Raw genomic sequence first — 17,806 nt, forward strand, 5'->3', positions numbered from 1 at the left:
AAAGCCCAATGTCAATGCACAGGAGGTAAAAAACTGCAAGTCTAAGAAAATCCCAGCCGAAGGTATACCTTTTCTCTTTGCCCAAGGGTGTGGTAGTAGTTGGGCAGGTAACCATACTCCAAAGACTTGTGCCACAGTGAGTGTGGATTTGTTCATATCATTTAACCCCCTGAAACTCAGTATCTTCACGGATAAGAGATCAAGACTAATACTATTTTGGGGGCACAGGGGAGCCTCTTTCTCTCTGTCTACATAAAGGCAGCCTGTTTCTGTTAGCCTTGCTTGTTATTCTGCTTGCTGCCCCCCTGAGGAAGAATGAGCTGGACACAGTGATTTTCTGTGGAATGGCTATAAAATAACGAGATGGCACCATTCAAACATGCAGTGGAGTTCACAAGTATATAAATGGGGTCCACTTACGAGACTCATCTGCCAGACTTCAGACCTAGACATTGAGGACGGAAGTAGTTGTACTGAGTTGTTTACAAAGTGTCTGCTCACTGTGTGAGGAGCCAGTCTTATTACTTGTCAATTCTTGCTTTTTTGCGCCATCCCCACCCCAACCCCATTATTACATAATGCTGTGCTAAAGGATTTTTCCCTGTTTTCCCAATTGAATCCTACCCTTAAAAGAGGAGGATATACTATTGCTAATGTCATTCTAAAGAAAATATTGCTGGCTTTGAAGCCATGTAAAAAATATTTCAATATTTTGACATTTTTCTTTAATTTGTTCAGTCTTTAGTGATGCATTCTTTTATTGTATGCAATATCTTCAAGGTGAAAAGATTTAACTTCTTTGTTAGTAATTTTTGGAAAATATGTATCCTATTGCTTATGCTTTTTTTGCGGGGCATGGGGTGGGGATGTGCGTGTGTTACAGAATATATTTCTTCCCCTTGATGTTTGATCTTTGAATGAAGGGTTCTTGTTAGCCTAAAAAACAAAAATTTAAGTAATCATTATAATAAGGTTCTCCTAGGATGGCCTTTGAGTGGGGATAGCACTTAGTTTAGTTCTGTAAGTTGATTTTAAAAAACCAATTTCTTTATCATACTTTTGTGTATATTATATGATATTTTATATATGTATATATGTGTGTATATACATATATACATATATATACATACATATATATATATATATATACACACACACACATATAAATTCTTTGTTCTTGTTATGCTAAAGGGAAATAATAGGTTGTTTCAGAGATACACCTTCAGGGACATGTGGCCACAAAGGTTTAGTTATTCCCTGTGCATTTATTTCCTCTAAAGTAGCTCTTAAAGCTCTTGTATAAGTTTACATTGGACACTGAATATGTACTAAGAAATTTTGTTTGGAATTGGTGTCTTAGAGATTGCAAGGTAGAAGGCAAATCATTTTTTTGTCTCCTCTTTGCTCCCTCTTCACTTAAAAAGCTTTTCTCTGTAGAAAATAGCTTTTATGCATAAAATGTAGCTACTTGGGCTTCCCTGGTGGCACAGTGGTTGAGAGTCCGCCTGCCGGTGCAGGGGACACGGGTTCGTGCCCCGGTCCGGGAGGATCCCACGTGCCGCGGAGAGGCTGGGCCCGTGGGCCATGGCCGTTGGGCCTGCGCGTCCGGAGCCTGTGCTCGACGGCGGGGGGAGGCCACAACAGTGAGAGGCCCACATACTGCAAAAAAAAAGTAGCTACTTATAAGTACCTGCTATGTGCAAGGTGAAATCTGGTTAAAACAAACACTGAAAGTAACCACAGAGAGAAAAATGCCGCCAAAAGTACTAAATCACTTCTTCGCACATGGTGGGATTTTATAATACAATTTTATGTACAGAAGCTTCAATTAATATTTTTAAAAGTAGATCAGAGTCACCCTTTGCCTTCTGCAATCAACCACTAGTCATTACAGTCATTATAGTTCTTTGGAGCAGTTCAGCCCTTGGAGTAGGCAGGAATGACTAAATCGCATGTATGGTGAAATAAAAGGTAATATTCATATTGGTAAGAATCTTTATTCTTTATGTTTGATATGTTTACGATAGCCATCATAATAGCATATTCACGTGGCTTCATTCCCCTAGTGACATCACACATGAAAAGAAAACAAGACAAGTTTCTTTTAACACCTATATTTTCTTTCTATTAGGGCGTGTTGGAGAGTTTCCTGGGCACCGCTGTCTCTGGAGCCGTCTTTTGCCTCTTCGCTGGTCAACCACTCACTATTTTGAGCAGCACAGGACCTGTTCTAGTTTTTGAGAGGCTTCTATTTAATTTCAGCAAGTATGTATATACATATCTAACTATAAATTAGAATTGTTTAATTGTGGACCATTCGTAGTCTAGATAGAGCACAGAGTAGTAATTAGGCATAACAGAATACGAGAATTGTAAGATTTGGAGGTTGAAAAGCCCTTAGAGATTAAGTCCTTCAGCACGTGTTTACGTTTACTTCAGCTGAGGCTGCGATGTTCTGTTACCTCTTGCCCTCCCCCATGATTCTCTGCCTTGTTGTCCTGCTTTGTGCCTCTGGAAGCTGGCCGCTGTGGACTGCAGCACTCAGGCTCCTTTGCCCTCTGGCTTCCTGCAGAGCCCCAGGAACACAGGCAGGCAGAGAGGTCAGGGCGTGTCTGCTTCCCACCTCACTGCCTCTGCTTCACCAGGCAGTCTGGCAGTGTGCCTTTGTCCTCTGAGTGTAGCCCCTGTCAGGTGGCTCCTCTCCCCTGCCTCTGGCCCTCACCAGGCTCTGGTGACTCTTACTTCCTTGGCCTTTTCAAGCCAGGGGTCAGAAATGGCTTCCTGATATTGCTAGTCCCTGCGTACTTGCCATTTTTTTGTTATTCATACCTCCGTAAATAGTCCGTGTGTTAAGTTTTCCTCAGAATCCCATTGGAGATTGCCTTCTGTTTCCTGCCATGATCCCGACTGACACACTAGAGAAATGAAGTGGCTTGTTCAAGGTCACGTGGCTCGTCTGTGAAAGAGACTGGGTGTTCCTGTGGTCCACTGCTCCTAACCCCCATTCCAGCGTTCTTAACTAAAGATACATTTCTAGACTCAAATGAGTAACAACTAACACTTATTGAGTGCTGACCATGTACCAAGTATTGTCCTAAGCACATTACAGGCACTCCCTCATTTATTTCTTGTAGCAGTCCTATGAGGTAGGGACTGTCTCCTGTTTTATAGATGAGACAGCAGGCATGGAGTGGATAAGCAAACTGCTGAAGGTTGCATCACCAGTCGTTGGCAGGGCTGGGATTTGAATTCCTGCTTTCTGACTCCAGAGCCTATGCCTTTTATGGAATCACTAGACGTTACTACTGGGCATGACAGTTGTGATACCAGTATTTTCTTTTAGAAGTTGATGGATCATTTTAAGAAGGGGAAAATTGAGTTAAGCAAATTATCCAAGTGACCACAATAGCACACAAATAGTTTCAAAATCAGATTGGGAATTCTGGTCTCTTTCTAATGAACTTAATATGTCTGAGAGAGAATTGCCTTTACTGGCAGATTTCAATACCCAGACAGATGGCAGAATTTCATACGACTTGCTAACATTCCTTGTTGGAATTTAAATATACTTGTATTGTTATACATTTCTAGGATTTTAATATTAGAAATGTCCTTACCTACTTAATGCCTCATGGACATAAAGATTCATATAATGGCCTTTGAAACTGTGTGTGCCATCAAAAAAGATCACGAGAGAGAGGAGGGGATGAGAATTTGAAATGAGTGTTTTGAGAACTGGGTTGAAAAGAAAAGCAAGGGTCTTCCAAGAATTTAAAGTCCCAAATTTTAAATAGTGTTATGTTTTCTGTAGATCATTACTACAAATCACTCCATCATAATTCTCAGAGGACCATTGGAAAGAATTCTGCTCATGTCAGTTTATAGAAAGAGTCAAACAGTTTATATATGTTTAAGAAAATATTTTGGGAGACAAGAAAGCCTTTGTGGAAAGATTAAACAGGCATGTACTATAAACAGGAACAAACATGTGCAACCTTTGCAGAAAGATTTATTGGATGCAATGTGATCAGAGCCTTAATCTACAGAAAATGTTTGCATCATGGTTTGCTTTAGATGATTGTAGGATAGAGATTATTTCCTTTCACTAAGAAAGTTCCTTTCTCACTTTCCCTTCTGTTTCATCATATTTGGAAGCTTAAACATAGTTTCAAGTGATTTATTTTCAAATGGTTGTAAAGCAACAAGAAACATTTGAGAAACTGTGTTTTAAATCCATCACTGGGCAACATGTGACACTTATGTGGCAAACCTTATTCTTCAATTCACAATACTATATCATTTGCTTGCATATCATAACAGCAATGCTAACATTTTATACAGACACAGAGTATTTGTGTAGATCACTGTTTCCCAAAGTGTGTTTCATCACTTACTAGTTTCATTAGATACCCCATGAAAAAACAACTTCTGTGATCCCGGGAAGTCTGGGAAGTGCTGTACATTATATTATATCCCCCTCTTGGTCATTCACTTTGCACTTTAGCGTAGTGAGGGATCTGAGAAGTCGTTCAGTAAAGAAACTGTTTTACTATGTTTTGCCCTGATTTCCCCCATCATATTTTACCTTTTTTTTTTTTGGGGGGAGAAATAGGTAAATCCTTGTTTTATGAGTTCAGTGGACTCAAACAGTAACTCTACATAATCCACAGATTTATCTCTGACTTGGAATACAGGTTTTAATATTTGCCCTATAAACTGGGGAATCATAAAGCATATGAATGACAGGCTGTCACCTTTTAAAATTAGTAACAGAATGAAGGAATAGCTCACAACTTTGCAGAGAACACGTAGTTTTGTTTCCCCAGTTCTGCAGTCTCTTTTGCACTATTTTTACACGTTTATCCCAATAATAGAGAATTAGATTCCTTTTCCTTTTCTTCAGGAAGGATCTGAATGAAGGAGGTTTTAACAGTGTTCTAAGCCACTTAGAAACTTCATAATTAAAGTTGGAGTTTATTTAGCCTGTATAATTGTCATTTGGTCATTTAATAATTTCTTTCTTATATTCTATGAACAGTTGACTTTTGGCCTTCAAATTATGATTTTCTTCTATTCAGTTCCTGGATTTAATCATTTAGTTTAGGGAGTTTATATTTATTTGTCAGTGGCTGATTTCTGAAGCATGCTTCAAACGTGAGTTCTTCAGTTTGTCTGTACTCTTGGGTTTATGCTGCTCAAAACTATCACTTACAATCTCTAGAAACACTGAGTGTTACCAAAAGGCTATGCGCCCATTTTCTCCTTCTCACTCACTATAGCTTCTTTGGTCTCTACTACCATTTCCTTTTTAGAGCTTGTAACTTTTTATAACTTAACTGCTATTTAAACTTGGCACCAAGGGGACTGATAGTCTTATTGGATGTAACATTGCCTTTTATTGTAGTCATTACTGTTGATTGGCTTGTTTAAAGAAGTTCCTCATCTTTTATTCCTCTTTCTTCTTGCTGTTGTAAACATATCACTTTCCTACCTAATGGAGTGATTGGTATTAGTGATTTTATTTGGGTTATTCTTACAGAGCCAGTCTGGGAGTATTGAAGTATTTTAGAGGAGCTATTTTGGCATATTGTTCAGGTCCTAAGATTTAAGTTTATACATGCATTTGTTGCCCCTTTGTATTCAGACTGATAGTGTTCCTGACCATTAGCTGGTGATTAGATTTATTTCTCATCCTGTTTGTAAACATCAATTTTGTAACCAGCCATTAGCATTCTTAGAACAAATTAAGATGGCTCTAACTTTCATCTTGTTAGGGAAGCAAAACTAGATAATTGTTTAAAACTTTATTTTAAGGAAAAAGTCTGTTGGCTCAGAAGTAATAAAACTGTTTCTGAGCTCTGACTCACTGTATGATAATGTAAATTATCTCAAATTCCTAGAATTTAGCTTTTTCTTGAGTCTACTTATCTCAGAAAGACATGCATAAGATTAAATACTGGGGTTCCAGACGTAAAGGGAACTGTGAGGGAATGCCAAAGATGTCTTCAGAAAGATTTCAGGAAATCTATAGAAGATAACTTTCTACCCAAGTGTTACTAATCTCCTGCCTTGGTAATGTATTCCAGTTTGTGTGATTTGGTGAGAAGGAAACAGAGGACAGTGACTTTAAGGCCCACCCTACCATGAGCTAAATATAAATTGGACAGGAGGAACCGTGCTGGAATTTTTAAAAGGAGCAGTCCAAGAGTACAGAGATTTGGTTTCTGGTCCAGCTCTGCCATTAAAGCCTTGGCATTGGGCTTCCCTGGTGGCGCAGTGGTTGAGGGTCCACCTGCCCATGCAGGGGACACGGGTTTGTGCCCCGGTCCGGGAAGATCCCACATGCCGCGGAGCGGCTGGGCCTGTGAGCCATGGCCGCTGAGCCTGCGCGTCCGGAGCCTGTGCTCCGCAGCGGGAGAGGCCACAACAGTGAGAGGGCCGCGTACCGGGAAAAAAAAAAAAAAAAAAAAAGCCTTGGCATTGGATAAATGACTTAGTTTCCATTGGCCTTGGTGTCTTCATCTATAAAATGAGGCATACTTGACCAGTTGGCGATTAGTCAGGATTCTCCAGAGAAACAGAACCAATAGGATGTGTGTATACATATATAAGAGATTTATTATAAAGAATTGGGTCACACAGTTATAGAGGGCTGGCAAGTCCAAAACCTGCAGGGTGACCCAGAGCCTGGAGACCCAGGAGAACTGATGTTCCAGTTCAAGTTCCAAGGCTGTCTGCTTGAAGAGCCTTTGCTACAAATCAAGTCCAAAAGCAGTCTGCCTGCTGGAGAGTCCTCTCTTGCTTGAAGGAAGCTGGTCTTTTTGTTCTGTTCAGTTGAAGAACTGACTGGATGAGGCCCACCCTCATTATGGAAAACAATCTGCTTTACTCAAGTCTACCAATTTAAATGTTAATCTTATCAAAACCACCCTTAAACATCCAGAATAATGTATGACCCAATATCTGGGCACCTTATGGCCTAGTCAAGTTGACACATGAACTCTAAGCAAATTTAATTCTAATACTTAGTAAAATTTTTAGTTGGTCATCGTCTGGTTACCTGTGATAGCTCATCAGCCAATGACAGTACTGTAACTGTCCCTGTCAAGTCGTAACCTGCAGGCATGGCTTAATTCATCTACCAACTCTTTATTGGAACCCTTCTATGCTCCGGGCACTGTGCTAGGTAGAGAATTTGAATTTTATTCTAAGAGCAGGGAGAAGCCACCAAAAGATTTTAAACTGGGACATTTGATTTACATTTGAAAAGGTCATTTTGGCTGTGATGTGGAAAATGGCTTTGAGCAGGACAAGCATGGATATTAGTAAGGAGGTTCTTAATAAGAATCAATCAAAGACTTCTTGGTGGCCCAGGCTGGGATGTTGATGATGAAAGTGTTGATACGATGTCTTTGGGAAAGTATTAAAATATGTGGCTGTCAGTTATCAGAAACTCATCGTCTAAAAGCAAGGCCATCGAGCTTCAAGTATGCATGATCCTTGATTTATTTTTTTCTCACACAAGAAATGAGATTACCAGTAACTGCTTTTGCATTGCAAATGATGAGAAAAAAAAACTATTTTAAAACACTCTCCACATAATTTTGAAAGAATCAATAGGAAATGGTAAAATGTCAACACTTGACCCATCTTTTCCTAAATGTGAATCTTAAACTAATTTACTTGTAAGAAATGGAAAGGGCATTGAAAAAAAATGGCCCACTTAGATGGAGGCAACCTATTCTAAAACTGTGCTTCACACACAGCTTCAGCAGAAGGTTATCATGCCTGTGAGCGAGCTTCAAGAGGAGCGGTAGTGTCTAGTGGTAACATGGCAATGCAGCCTTTCTTGATCTAACTACAGTCTACATATCTGATCCCATCTCCCTGTGTTGGTGGCACTTGGTCCACAGGGAGCATTGCACACAGTTTCATGCCATTTGCCTTTCTGAGTACTCTTTCCTCTTCCCGGCTTGGCCCTCCCTGGTCTATCCAGAAAGTTCCCGCTTATCCTTAAATACCTTGAGTTTTTCCTGCAACTTTATCTGTCCCCCAACCCACGCCAGCCCGAATTAGTTACTCCTTCTTCTGTGACACTCTGTGGGAACTTTAGGTGTCACTTAGTACTTTATAGTGTGATTATGTTTATCAGTTTGTCTTCCTCAGTAGACTTCGATGACTTGGGGACAGAGAACATATTTATCTTAGCATCTTCCTTAAGCAGAAAGCCCACAAATATTTATTGAGCACATGCTGGGTACCAGTGTTATGCTTTCAAATTGTTTATTCTGTAAATTCTTTAAAGGCAGGGATTGTCTTTTTTGAATGAGAAAATTAAATGAGGGGATGGAAAAAGATATTTCATGCAAACAGAAATGACAAGAAAGCAGAGGTCACTATACTCATATCAGACAAAATAGACTTTAAAACAAAGGCCATAAAGAAAGGTAAAAAAGGATACTGTATAATGATAAAAGGATGACTACAAGAAGAAAATTAATGAGTTATTTACATTCAAATGTTATGACTACTTTTGATGTACTTTTCTCAAACTTCTGGAATTATTTCTTAGTGGTAGCCTATTGTCACTAGACCAAATCCTTAAGGTAATACTTTCTGGATAAAATCAAGAATGAGCTTTATATATAGTGGCTAAAAGAGATCTTGTATTTTTAACAATCATTCTATAGTCATTTGGTAGTTTTGTGTTATTCTTTGTGTTCCTTGGAGGAGGAGTCTAAATGCCTTTCTGCCTTCTTTCCAGGGACCATAATTTTGACTACTTGGAGTTTCGCCTTTGGATTGGCCTGTGGTCAGCCTTCATGTGTCTCATTTTGGTGGCCACTGATGCCAGCTTCTTGGTTCAGTACTTCACTCGCTTCACTGAAGAGGGCTTCTCTTCTCTGATTAGTTTCATCTTTATCTATGATGCTTTCAAGAAGATGATCAAGCTAGCTGATTACTACCCCATCAACTCCAACTTCAAAGTGGGCTACAATACTCAATTTTCCTGTGTTTGTATGCCTCCCAACCCAGGTGAGGACAGCATGCTTATGGTATTTCTGCTTACCCTGTGTTTGGAGGAAGCCGTAGGCTCCATGCATGCAAACTTTCAACACGGTATCCCGATCCTCAGGAAAGGGTTTTATTTTCTCTGAGAAATCATCCTGCTGAATTTATAGTCTCATCGCCTGAGGTATCTTAGCCATGTGATTCAACCGGGAAGTGAAATCAGGAGCTCTGGAATGTGAACATAATTAGCTCAGTGCTTTGAAACTAACTCAAGCTACAGTATTTGCAAGGAAATTTTGTGTACGTTATTCTTGATCTTCTCTGATAGGTGAGGAAACCAGCTATCTATATCACATATTAAGGACCATACCAACCTAGTCCTCTGAACTTCTGTTCCTTATTTTGCTGCTTCTTTATTGCTGTAGCGATCTCTTCCTTAAGTAAATTCTAAATAGATTATCTTAAACTTATAGAAGAAGCAAGATACTAATTCACTTTATATAATTTGAAGCATGAAATTAAGAAAGAAATTCAGACTAGAGCCACCTAGTGTTAAAGTAGAGCTTTATGGTTCATCTGGGCTAGACGACGTAAATAAGAAAGGAAAGGAAAGGAAGAAACAAAAGAAAGAAAGAAAAGAAGGAATATTATGTTCTTGGAGAAGATTTATATTCTAGGGTTAGGAAAGACATAAAATTAACTTGTTGGTAAGGAGTATGATTCTATACATCTTAGCACTTTAACATCCATCTTGCTAAACCTGAGTCAGCCTCAGAACCTTGTCACAGAACAGTGCTCAATTTGGTCTTTGGAATTTTTTCTTGGAGTAATTCATTATCACTTTATAATATGGAAGGCATTTGGGGAAAAAATGATTTACTTTGGGGAAAGTTGCTTTACAGCTGCTTTGGTAGAATGAGGGGTAGACATTTGTGTCAGACAATTAAATGCTAATAGTGCTCGTGATCCCTAGTTGTAACATTAGCTACAGGTCATCGTCCCTTAAAATAAAAATTGATATACTTTTTGACTAAGGTCTTGTAGCACCAGAAGCACAGCAGCGTATTGAGGGCTGTGTAAACCTGGGCTTAAACATAGGGCACATTCATGTAACAGCCATTTATCTATACATTCTAAGGAAAAACCACTTACTGTTTACAGTAAAACAAACATGGTTTTGTTATAGACTAGAATGCAAGATGCTTAATTCAAAAGCTCAACAAGAACTATGAAGAATTTTAATGCTTGTGCAGGCTGTGTCAGATGACTCCTGGCTATTTTGCTGGTATATCTGCCACCTTCTCTGCCACTTTGGTGGAGAAGTCTTATAAGACCCATATGCATCTTGAGAGGTGAGAGGAAAGAGAACAGTATCTCCCTAAAAATGGGTCAGTCAGTGACACTGGTGAAAAGATAGGGCATTGTTGGGTTTTGCACTTACGGATTCTTTTTGTCTTGCTTAAGGAAAATCAGCTCACATTAAAATAAATCCCATGCCTATTAAAAGCAAGCAGAGACAGGTAAAAAGTGGAAATTTGAAGATTCAGGCAACATGGTTGCCGTAGATATAAAGACCTATTATTGTTAAGATGTGTACCGATTAGAAATATTTCAAAATTTAAGAAGTGTTTGGAAAAGAGTAAGCACTTAATACATGACAGATATGATTAGAACCAATTAAATATCCTTCCCAGAGAGACGCAGAAAATGTGTTGCCGTTACACAACTCCTAGAACTCTTCCTGGGAGAGAAGGGGGTAAAACTCCCTCTAACCGTGCATCCTGGACGTTGCGGGGGAAGTCCAAACTACACACATTCAAAATATCGGATCACAGACATGTTTAATTGTGGGATTTTGAACTTTCCTTTTTATTTATTTGTTTCTATCTATCTATCTATTTATTTGTGGAAAAGTCTGTGTGCTGACTTCTTAGGCATTCTGAGTAATCATACGTTAAGACTTTCTAGAGGAAAAAATACACTACCAGCTGTTTGGAGGTTTAAAGTGTTCATGAACCAAATGAGGACTTTGTCAGCACACCTGTCACAAAGATCTCCCTAGTGTCAGCCCCACACCTACCTGAGGCTATTGGCAACTTGCATTCATTGTTTTAATTGGATGCTGGCAGAGAAGGTAATTTGAAACCAGGGAAGACATATCTGAATGCGTTTTCATTGTGAAAAGTACAACAAAAATTTTACATGTGATTTTCCTTCCAAGAAGGATTTCTGTTTTCTTGAGAAAGTGATATTGAGGCTTGAACCGATTTTACCCATGCATAGCAAGTGCTGGCTGAGGGGGTGATAGATAACTTTTCCTTTGACCTGTTTTCCCTAGGTTGTATAAAAAGTCTGTCCTAAATAGCTAGGAGCTGTCTTGGAAGGATTCTGACCATTCCACTAACTCTAGGGGTTACCAATAAAGCAGCGTAGCAGGGCTTTGAAGTCAGAAAATCTTGTATTCAGGTCCTTCTTGGCTAATGCCCAGTGCGTGACTTTGGGCAAGTTCCTTTACCCAAGGAAACTTTGCCTCATCTTCCTTACCTATAAAATGGGGTTAATAATAGTATCTTCCTTAAAGAATTGTTTTGAAGAAAAAAATGAGGTCTTACAGACAAAGCATTTAGGACAGTTTCTAGTAAGTAATTAAATGTTAACCATATAACAACCATTATTATTGCTGTTGTTATTTATTAAAATTTAGGGTTCATAAGTATGAATGACAGGACAAGCAAACCAGTCTTCATCATCCTCCATTCTAAGCAAATGTTGTTGGGCAACTGGCTCATTCTGCAGCGAGACGGTTGGTTGCACCCCTTAGTTTTAGAGTCGTTCAGACGAGTGGCACTCATGGAAGATATGTACGTGAATGTGAGCGATTATTTAATCCATGGAGATGAGATCTGTTTCTGGTATGGAAAAAGGCAAATGGTTATTTGCATTTTCAGGACAATCTCATGTTTTACAAAACCCTTTTTAAGATGAATGATCATGTATTTCTCCCATAACCTTAATACTTTTTGATAGAAGACTGCATAGACCCACCATAAATTTAGTTCTTCATGACAACAAACTGAAAACCAATAGTGAGAGAATAATACAGTTGTATATACAGCTAGAGTAAGTGTTCTAAAAACAATAAAAGACTGGTCTTTCATCGCAACATGTACTCCTAGTAAAAGAATTCAATCAATGAGCCAATAATATTTAAACTGGCGGATGACTTGTTTTTCAACACTGGGACAGTATGTAAGGATGAACCAGCAACTGCGCAGATGGAGTCGTGATCCTGCAAACTGAGGAATGATTTTACAGGAAAGGAAATAGGGCTCACTTAATCTCTAAGAAAACTATATCCATGGCCACAATAATATTGTGGCTTTTTTGGTGCTTTGTGAAGACAACTCTTCTTCCCCCCTTCCTGATCTTTCTTGTTCTTACTTGCTTTCATAAAACTTCATCATCTCCTGAGTTTCCTTTTCTTAATGCACCTTTTCGTCCCTTCCTCCTGCCCCCATCTGCTGCTCAGTAAGTAAGATCAGATCAGAATCAGAATCATATACCCAGGTTCTCATTTATTGAAGAACTAAGGAAGCTCAGTTGCAATTGCTAGGAAAGTTAGCCATGAAATTTGACATATCAGTCAGGTTCTTATTAGCACCTGGTTTTTGTGCTAGCATTCTCTTTTCCTAGAAATAGGATAGTTATTAATTAATGTGTTAATAGAGGTAATAGATGTTCTATTTCCCACTATGCCTTGATGGTTACATAGCAGAGGGTATATAGGAAAGAAGATGATTCAGTTCAAAAGCCCAGAATGAAAACTGAACAATATCCAGTTGAAGGACAATTCACAATATTTCATTCATCACCAACATCCCAATGTAGAAAACTGTTAGTGTGATAAAATATAAACCATAAATTTCTTTGGAGTAAAGGAAACTGAGTTTGAATTTTAGCTCTAGTTAGCAGTGTGACCTTGGGCCAGGCTGAGTTCGTAATGTCATTGTTTTATAATCTGTGAGCTGGGTTAGTAACTGTACCTACTCTTAGAGGTTACTCTAAGGATTAAATGAAATAGGATATGTAAAATTGTTTGGCACCTAATAGTAAAAATTTATTGCTTCTCTCATTTCTCACTGTCCCACAAAAGATGCCCCAGCAGTTAAATCTTTTAGTTGTATTCTTTTAAAGGGGTTCACACGTTTAACTTCCCTAGAAACGGAAGTTAAATTTAAATTTCCATTTTAAAATTCAATTTAAATCTTAAATTTTCCTAGGAAAAGATATTGACTAGGCTTCACTGTAAGCTTACCAACAAACAAACAAAAACTAAGGTACTGTTGTAGATAAATATGAAACATTGAAGTGGTATTTAAAGGGAAAATGTTAAGGAGTTCAGTGTATCATAGTTAGATCATTTAATACTATACCCCTGAATCTCAAGACTACAAAAGTGTTGTACACAGTCATGTAGAAAAAGGCTTTAAAGTCCCAGAGGTGAGATACCTAGTTCTTCTAAGAAGAGTCTATCTACATAATTCATTCAAAAACATTAATGCGGGCTTCCCTGGTGGCGCAGTGGTTGAGAGTCCACCTGCTGATGCAGGGGACATGGGTTCGTGCCCCGGTCCGGGAAGATCCCACATGCCGCGGAGCGGCTGGGCCCGTGAGCCATGGCCGCTGAGCCTGCACGTCCGGAGCCTGTGCTCTGCAATGGGAGAGGCCGCAGCAGTGAGATACCCGCGTACCGCAGAAAAAAAAAACATTAATGCTAGAATTCTGTAAATAGGGAACAGGACGTAGACTTTCCTCCTTCTCTTTCCCCCTCTCCTTCTCTTCCTTCTCCTGCCTTTTCTTCTTCCCCTTCTGCTATCAACAAAAATTTGAGGGTGCAGTTCATTGCTTTTTAAGAATTGTGCTACTTGCAATGAAGCAGAACACACACCACACACTTACACATGCATGTACATACACGTACACACTGCTTTTTATAAAGTGAGTTGCTTTTTAATTAGTGTTAATTACTTTTTGAATGAATAAGGTCAGAAATTCATTTGACCTAGACTTTATAAGTAAATTTCTACCCTAGTACCTTTGTTCATTTGCCTAATATGTCAGGGTTGCAATGACTATACACTCAAGGGCATTGTTAATATTTTGGAAAGGGTCAAAATAAATTTTCTGACCAGGTGTTGGTTTTGTATCTGGAGGGGAAAAAGGCTTGCTAAATATGATAAACACATTAGAAAAGCAAGGAAAATTGCCTCAAGGGGATAGACACTATACTCTTAACAGCAGGGGTATATCTTATCGATTCAGTGTTGACTGTTCCAGGGAGAACATGCTTAGTAATGGATGAATGATTAAGAAGAATAAAGCCTTTCTCAGGCACCGAGTGCATCACTGTCTGTAGTATCTCTAAGTAAAACATGGCCTTTTTCCTGGCATGAAACTGTCAGACCAAGTCAAGTGATTGGAAGTAAGCATGGCTTCCATTTCCACACCTTGGTTATATTTTACAGCATGAGGAGGCTTCCAAATGCTTTAAAACTATCATCACTAGAGTGGAATTTCGTTACCTTTTTTTGTATATAATTTTTCTATTATCTTAATAAATTCTATGCACCAGTATGTCATAACCATTAAAAAGAACTGCTGGATCGTGTCTCCTGTGGTCCCATATTATAGTCAATATGTGCTTCATAATTAGCCCATTAAAAGAAAATTAGGACATAAAAGATAACCCTAATTCATCTTCCATGACCTGCATCATATTCTATGCAGTTTTATTTTTATTTTGTCATTCCCTCTTTTGCTTATACAGTGGGTTTAAGTCATAGACCGAGGGTTGAACAGGAGGTGCAAGGCCTTCTGCTGTAGCACTGCTTAGGCTTGCATTTGCCAAGATACTTTACCAGCGCAGCTGACATTTTGTCATTCATGGTAACATGGTCTTTTGAGATAACCATGGATATTTGAAAGACCCATCATTTTAGTTTCCTTTTATTGACCTAACCTATGTTTTAGCAGTTTCTGTATAAAGCTTGCAGGAATCAGAAAAGGAGAAGCAGTGTATCTGGATAATTACCAGACCTGGGTAATTCTCTAGCTTTGGGTTTGAATAAAACCCAGATTTGGAAAATGTCCCTGAGAATAATGTCTATGCACATCCTAAGTGTAATGATGGGTGGGTATAGAAGAGAAGTTTTTGTGAAAGTAGTGACTAAATATATCCAGCTTATTACCAGATAGTAGCTCAGCTCCAGTGCAGCATCATAGGTGAGCATGTGAATAGAGTGTTCACGGATTAAAGAACATCTTACCTTGAACTTGTCTAATGACAGTGGAAATCTCAAGCATGAAGTTTTGGTAAACATACTTAGGAAAACAAAAAGGATAATAACAAGAAATAGTGAGTAAAAACTTCCTATTAATTTTGCTTGTTTTAAGACTTAAGGCTGAGATCGTGGCAGGTATTTTCCCAAGAGCTACTTCTTCCAAAGTTTTCCTCCTTCACTTTGTCATCCCTACAAAAGCCATTTTTGTCCTTTTATTGATCTGGAAACTTAAAGCATAAATATTTGACTTTATCAAGAGACACTCGTGTGCTCAAGTTATCCAGAATCCTTAAATACATCTGACATGACCATGCAGGCCAGACACTCTAAATTTTATTCTGTATTTATTTTCCAGTTACTTAGTTGCCTTAAGATGTTGCTTACATAGAATGGAATAAAACATTAAAGGTTTATTATCATGGAGAATACTCTTAAATTTTTTCTTATTCAGAGCAGGTTAATCAGTTCCACCCTAAGAAGCTATGTTGAAGGTATAAATTCAGATTTGACTAACATTTATTAAGCACCATCCAAATGCCAGACAGTTTACTACTGGATTTTAATAAACTATATTTTAATATATATAATATTTTAATAATATATATGTATCTTTGGATGGTGAAGCTAATAGTAATCTTAGCTATATTTATTTAGAGTTTACCTGGTACTGGGCACTGTGCTAGCAGTTTTGCCTGTATTGCCTATTTAATCTGCACGGTAACCTTATGAGGTGGATGCTATCAAATCCAATCTCACCATTGCGGAACCTGTGGTCAAGAGGAGTGAGGTAATGTTCTCAAGTTTATGTGGCAAGGGAGTTGGGGCCACTGTGCTTCAGAAGGTGGAGCAGCCAGCATTCCAGCGCAGTTCTCCTGGGACTCCTTTCTCTATACTGTGAGGTGATGGTGCTTCAGAGCAGGCAAATCTGCCTCATTGGCCGATTGTTGCTTCTACTTGACCTGTTAGCCTCAAGTGAGCTTTGGTGCCTATTCCTGATGGTACCATTTCTGCTAACGTGTAAAGCGGAGGATTCATGGGGTAGTTCCTGGTGCCAGGTCACTAGAGGATAAAGAAGAACAGCCTTAAACAGTACAGTTGATATGCTCTACGTAGGAGGTTTATATCATTGATGTGTGTATATCACCTTCTTTTTCTCCTCGTAGCTCCTGCAGCTTGTTCTTTCTCTAGATCTCTCATTAAACACAAAGACTAAAAGCCAGCTTAAGGTGGAAAAGTCACAGACATATTTTTTTCTTTTTTTAGTATTTATTTTATTGACAATTGATTTACAATGTTGTGTTAATTTCTCCTGTACAGCAAAGTGGTTCTGTTATACGTATATATACATTCTTTTTCATATTCTTTTCCATTATGGATATTGAGTATAGTTCCCTGTGCTGTACAGTTGGACCTTGTTGCTTATCCATTCTCTATATAATAGTTTGCATCTGCTAATCCCAAACTCCTGAGCCTTCCCTCCCCCACTCCCCCTCTCCCTTCTCAACCACAAGTCTGTTCTCTGTGTCTGTGAGTCTGTTTCTGTTTCATAAGTAAGTTAATTTGTGTCATATTTTAGATTCCACATATAAGTGATATCATATGGTATTTGTCTTTTCTCTTTCTGACTTACTTCACTTAGTATGATAATCTTTAGGTCCATTCTTGCTGCAGCAAATGGCATTATTTCATTCTTTTTTATGGCTGAGTAGTATTCCATTGTATATATGTACCACATCTTCTTTTTTTTTTTTTGCGGTACGCTGGCCTCTCACTGTTGTGGCCTCTCCTGTTGCGGAGCACAGGCTCCGGACGCGCAGGCTCAGCGGCCATGGCTCACGGGCCCAGCTGCTCCGCAGCATATGGGATCTTCCCGGACCGGGTCACGAACCCGTGTCCCCTGCATCGGCAGGCGGACTCTCAACCACTGTGCCACCAGGGAAGCCCTCCTTCTTTTTTAAGGTTGAATAATTAACAAATATTTTTGAGTTCCTGTTAGTTAAGTGCCAGACTGGGCAGATTCTGGGAAAAAGCAGTGAACAAGCCATGCCCCTTTTCTTCTTCCCTCAGGGATCTTATATTCTAAATTGAAACAGTCAAATAAACCTGTTTGTTTCGTCTTAGAAGTTTATAGAAGTGAGACCTAAAACATGGCAAACTAAGAAGACAGGCTAGAGGTCTGGGGGCTGGGTTGGGGGACACTCTGGGACCAAACAATAATTAGCAATTTGGATGTTAAATGAACTTTGTGAGCCTCAAAGACAAAAACCTGGTAAGTGTTGTTTCATAATATTTCCATAAATGAGGGATAGTCTCTGCATAACAATTTATTTTCTAATACATAAAGCTTCAAATAATAGGAAAAGAGCTTATCCGATAAAGAAAAATCTTGTAATTATAGAATACTTTTTAAATCCTATGTTTTAATTTTAGACTCATAAGTAGAAAGGAAGCAA

General features: G+C 38.8%; 1 protein-coding gene across 5 annotated transcripts in view; it reads left to right on the forward strand.

Moving 5' to 3' along the window:
* SLC4A4 (solute carrier family 4 member 4) overlaps window positions 1-17,806 on the forward strand; it is a 352,077-nt gene that overhangs the window by 269,840 nt on the left and 64,431 nt on the right. For all 5 annotated transcript variants that reach the window (XM_079920094.1, XM_079920096.1, XM_079920092.1 and 2 more), the window contains 2 exons: window positions 2,132-2,265; window positions 8,765-9,036. In XM_079920094.1, coding sequence (XP_079776220.1) covers window positions 2,132-2,265; window positions 8,765-9,036 — 406 coding nt within the window. The remainder of the gene's footprint in view (window positions 1-2,131; window positions 2,266-8,764; window positions 9,037-17,806) is intronic.

This window comes from Stenella coeruleoalba, assembly GCF_951394435.1.
Source record: "Stenella coeruleoalba genome assembly, chromosome: 4".
Classification (NCBI taxonomy): domain Eukaryota; kingdom Metazoa; phylum Chordata; class Mammalia; order Artiodactyla; family Delphinidae; genus Stenella; species Stenella coeruleoalba.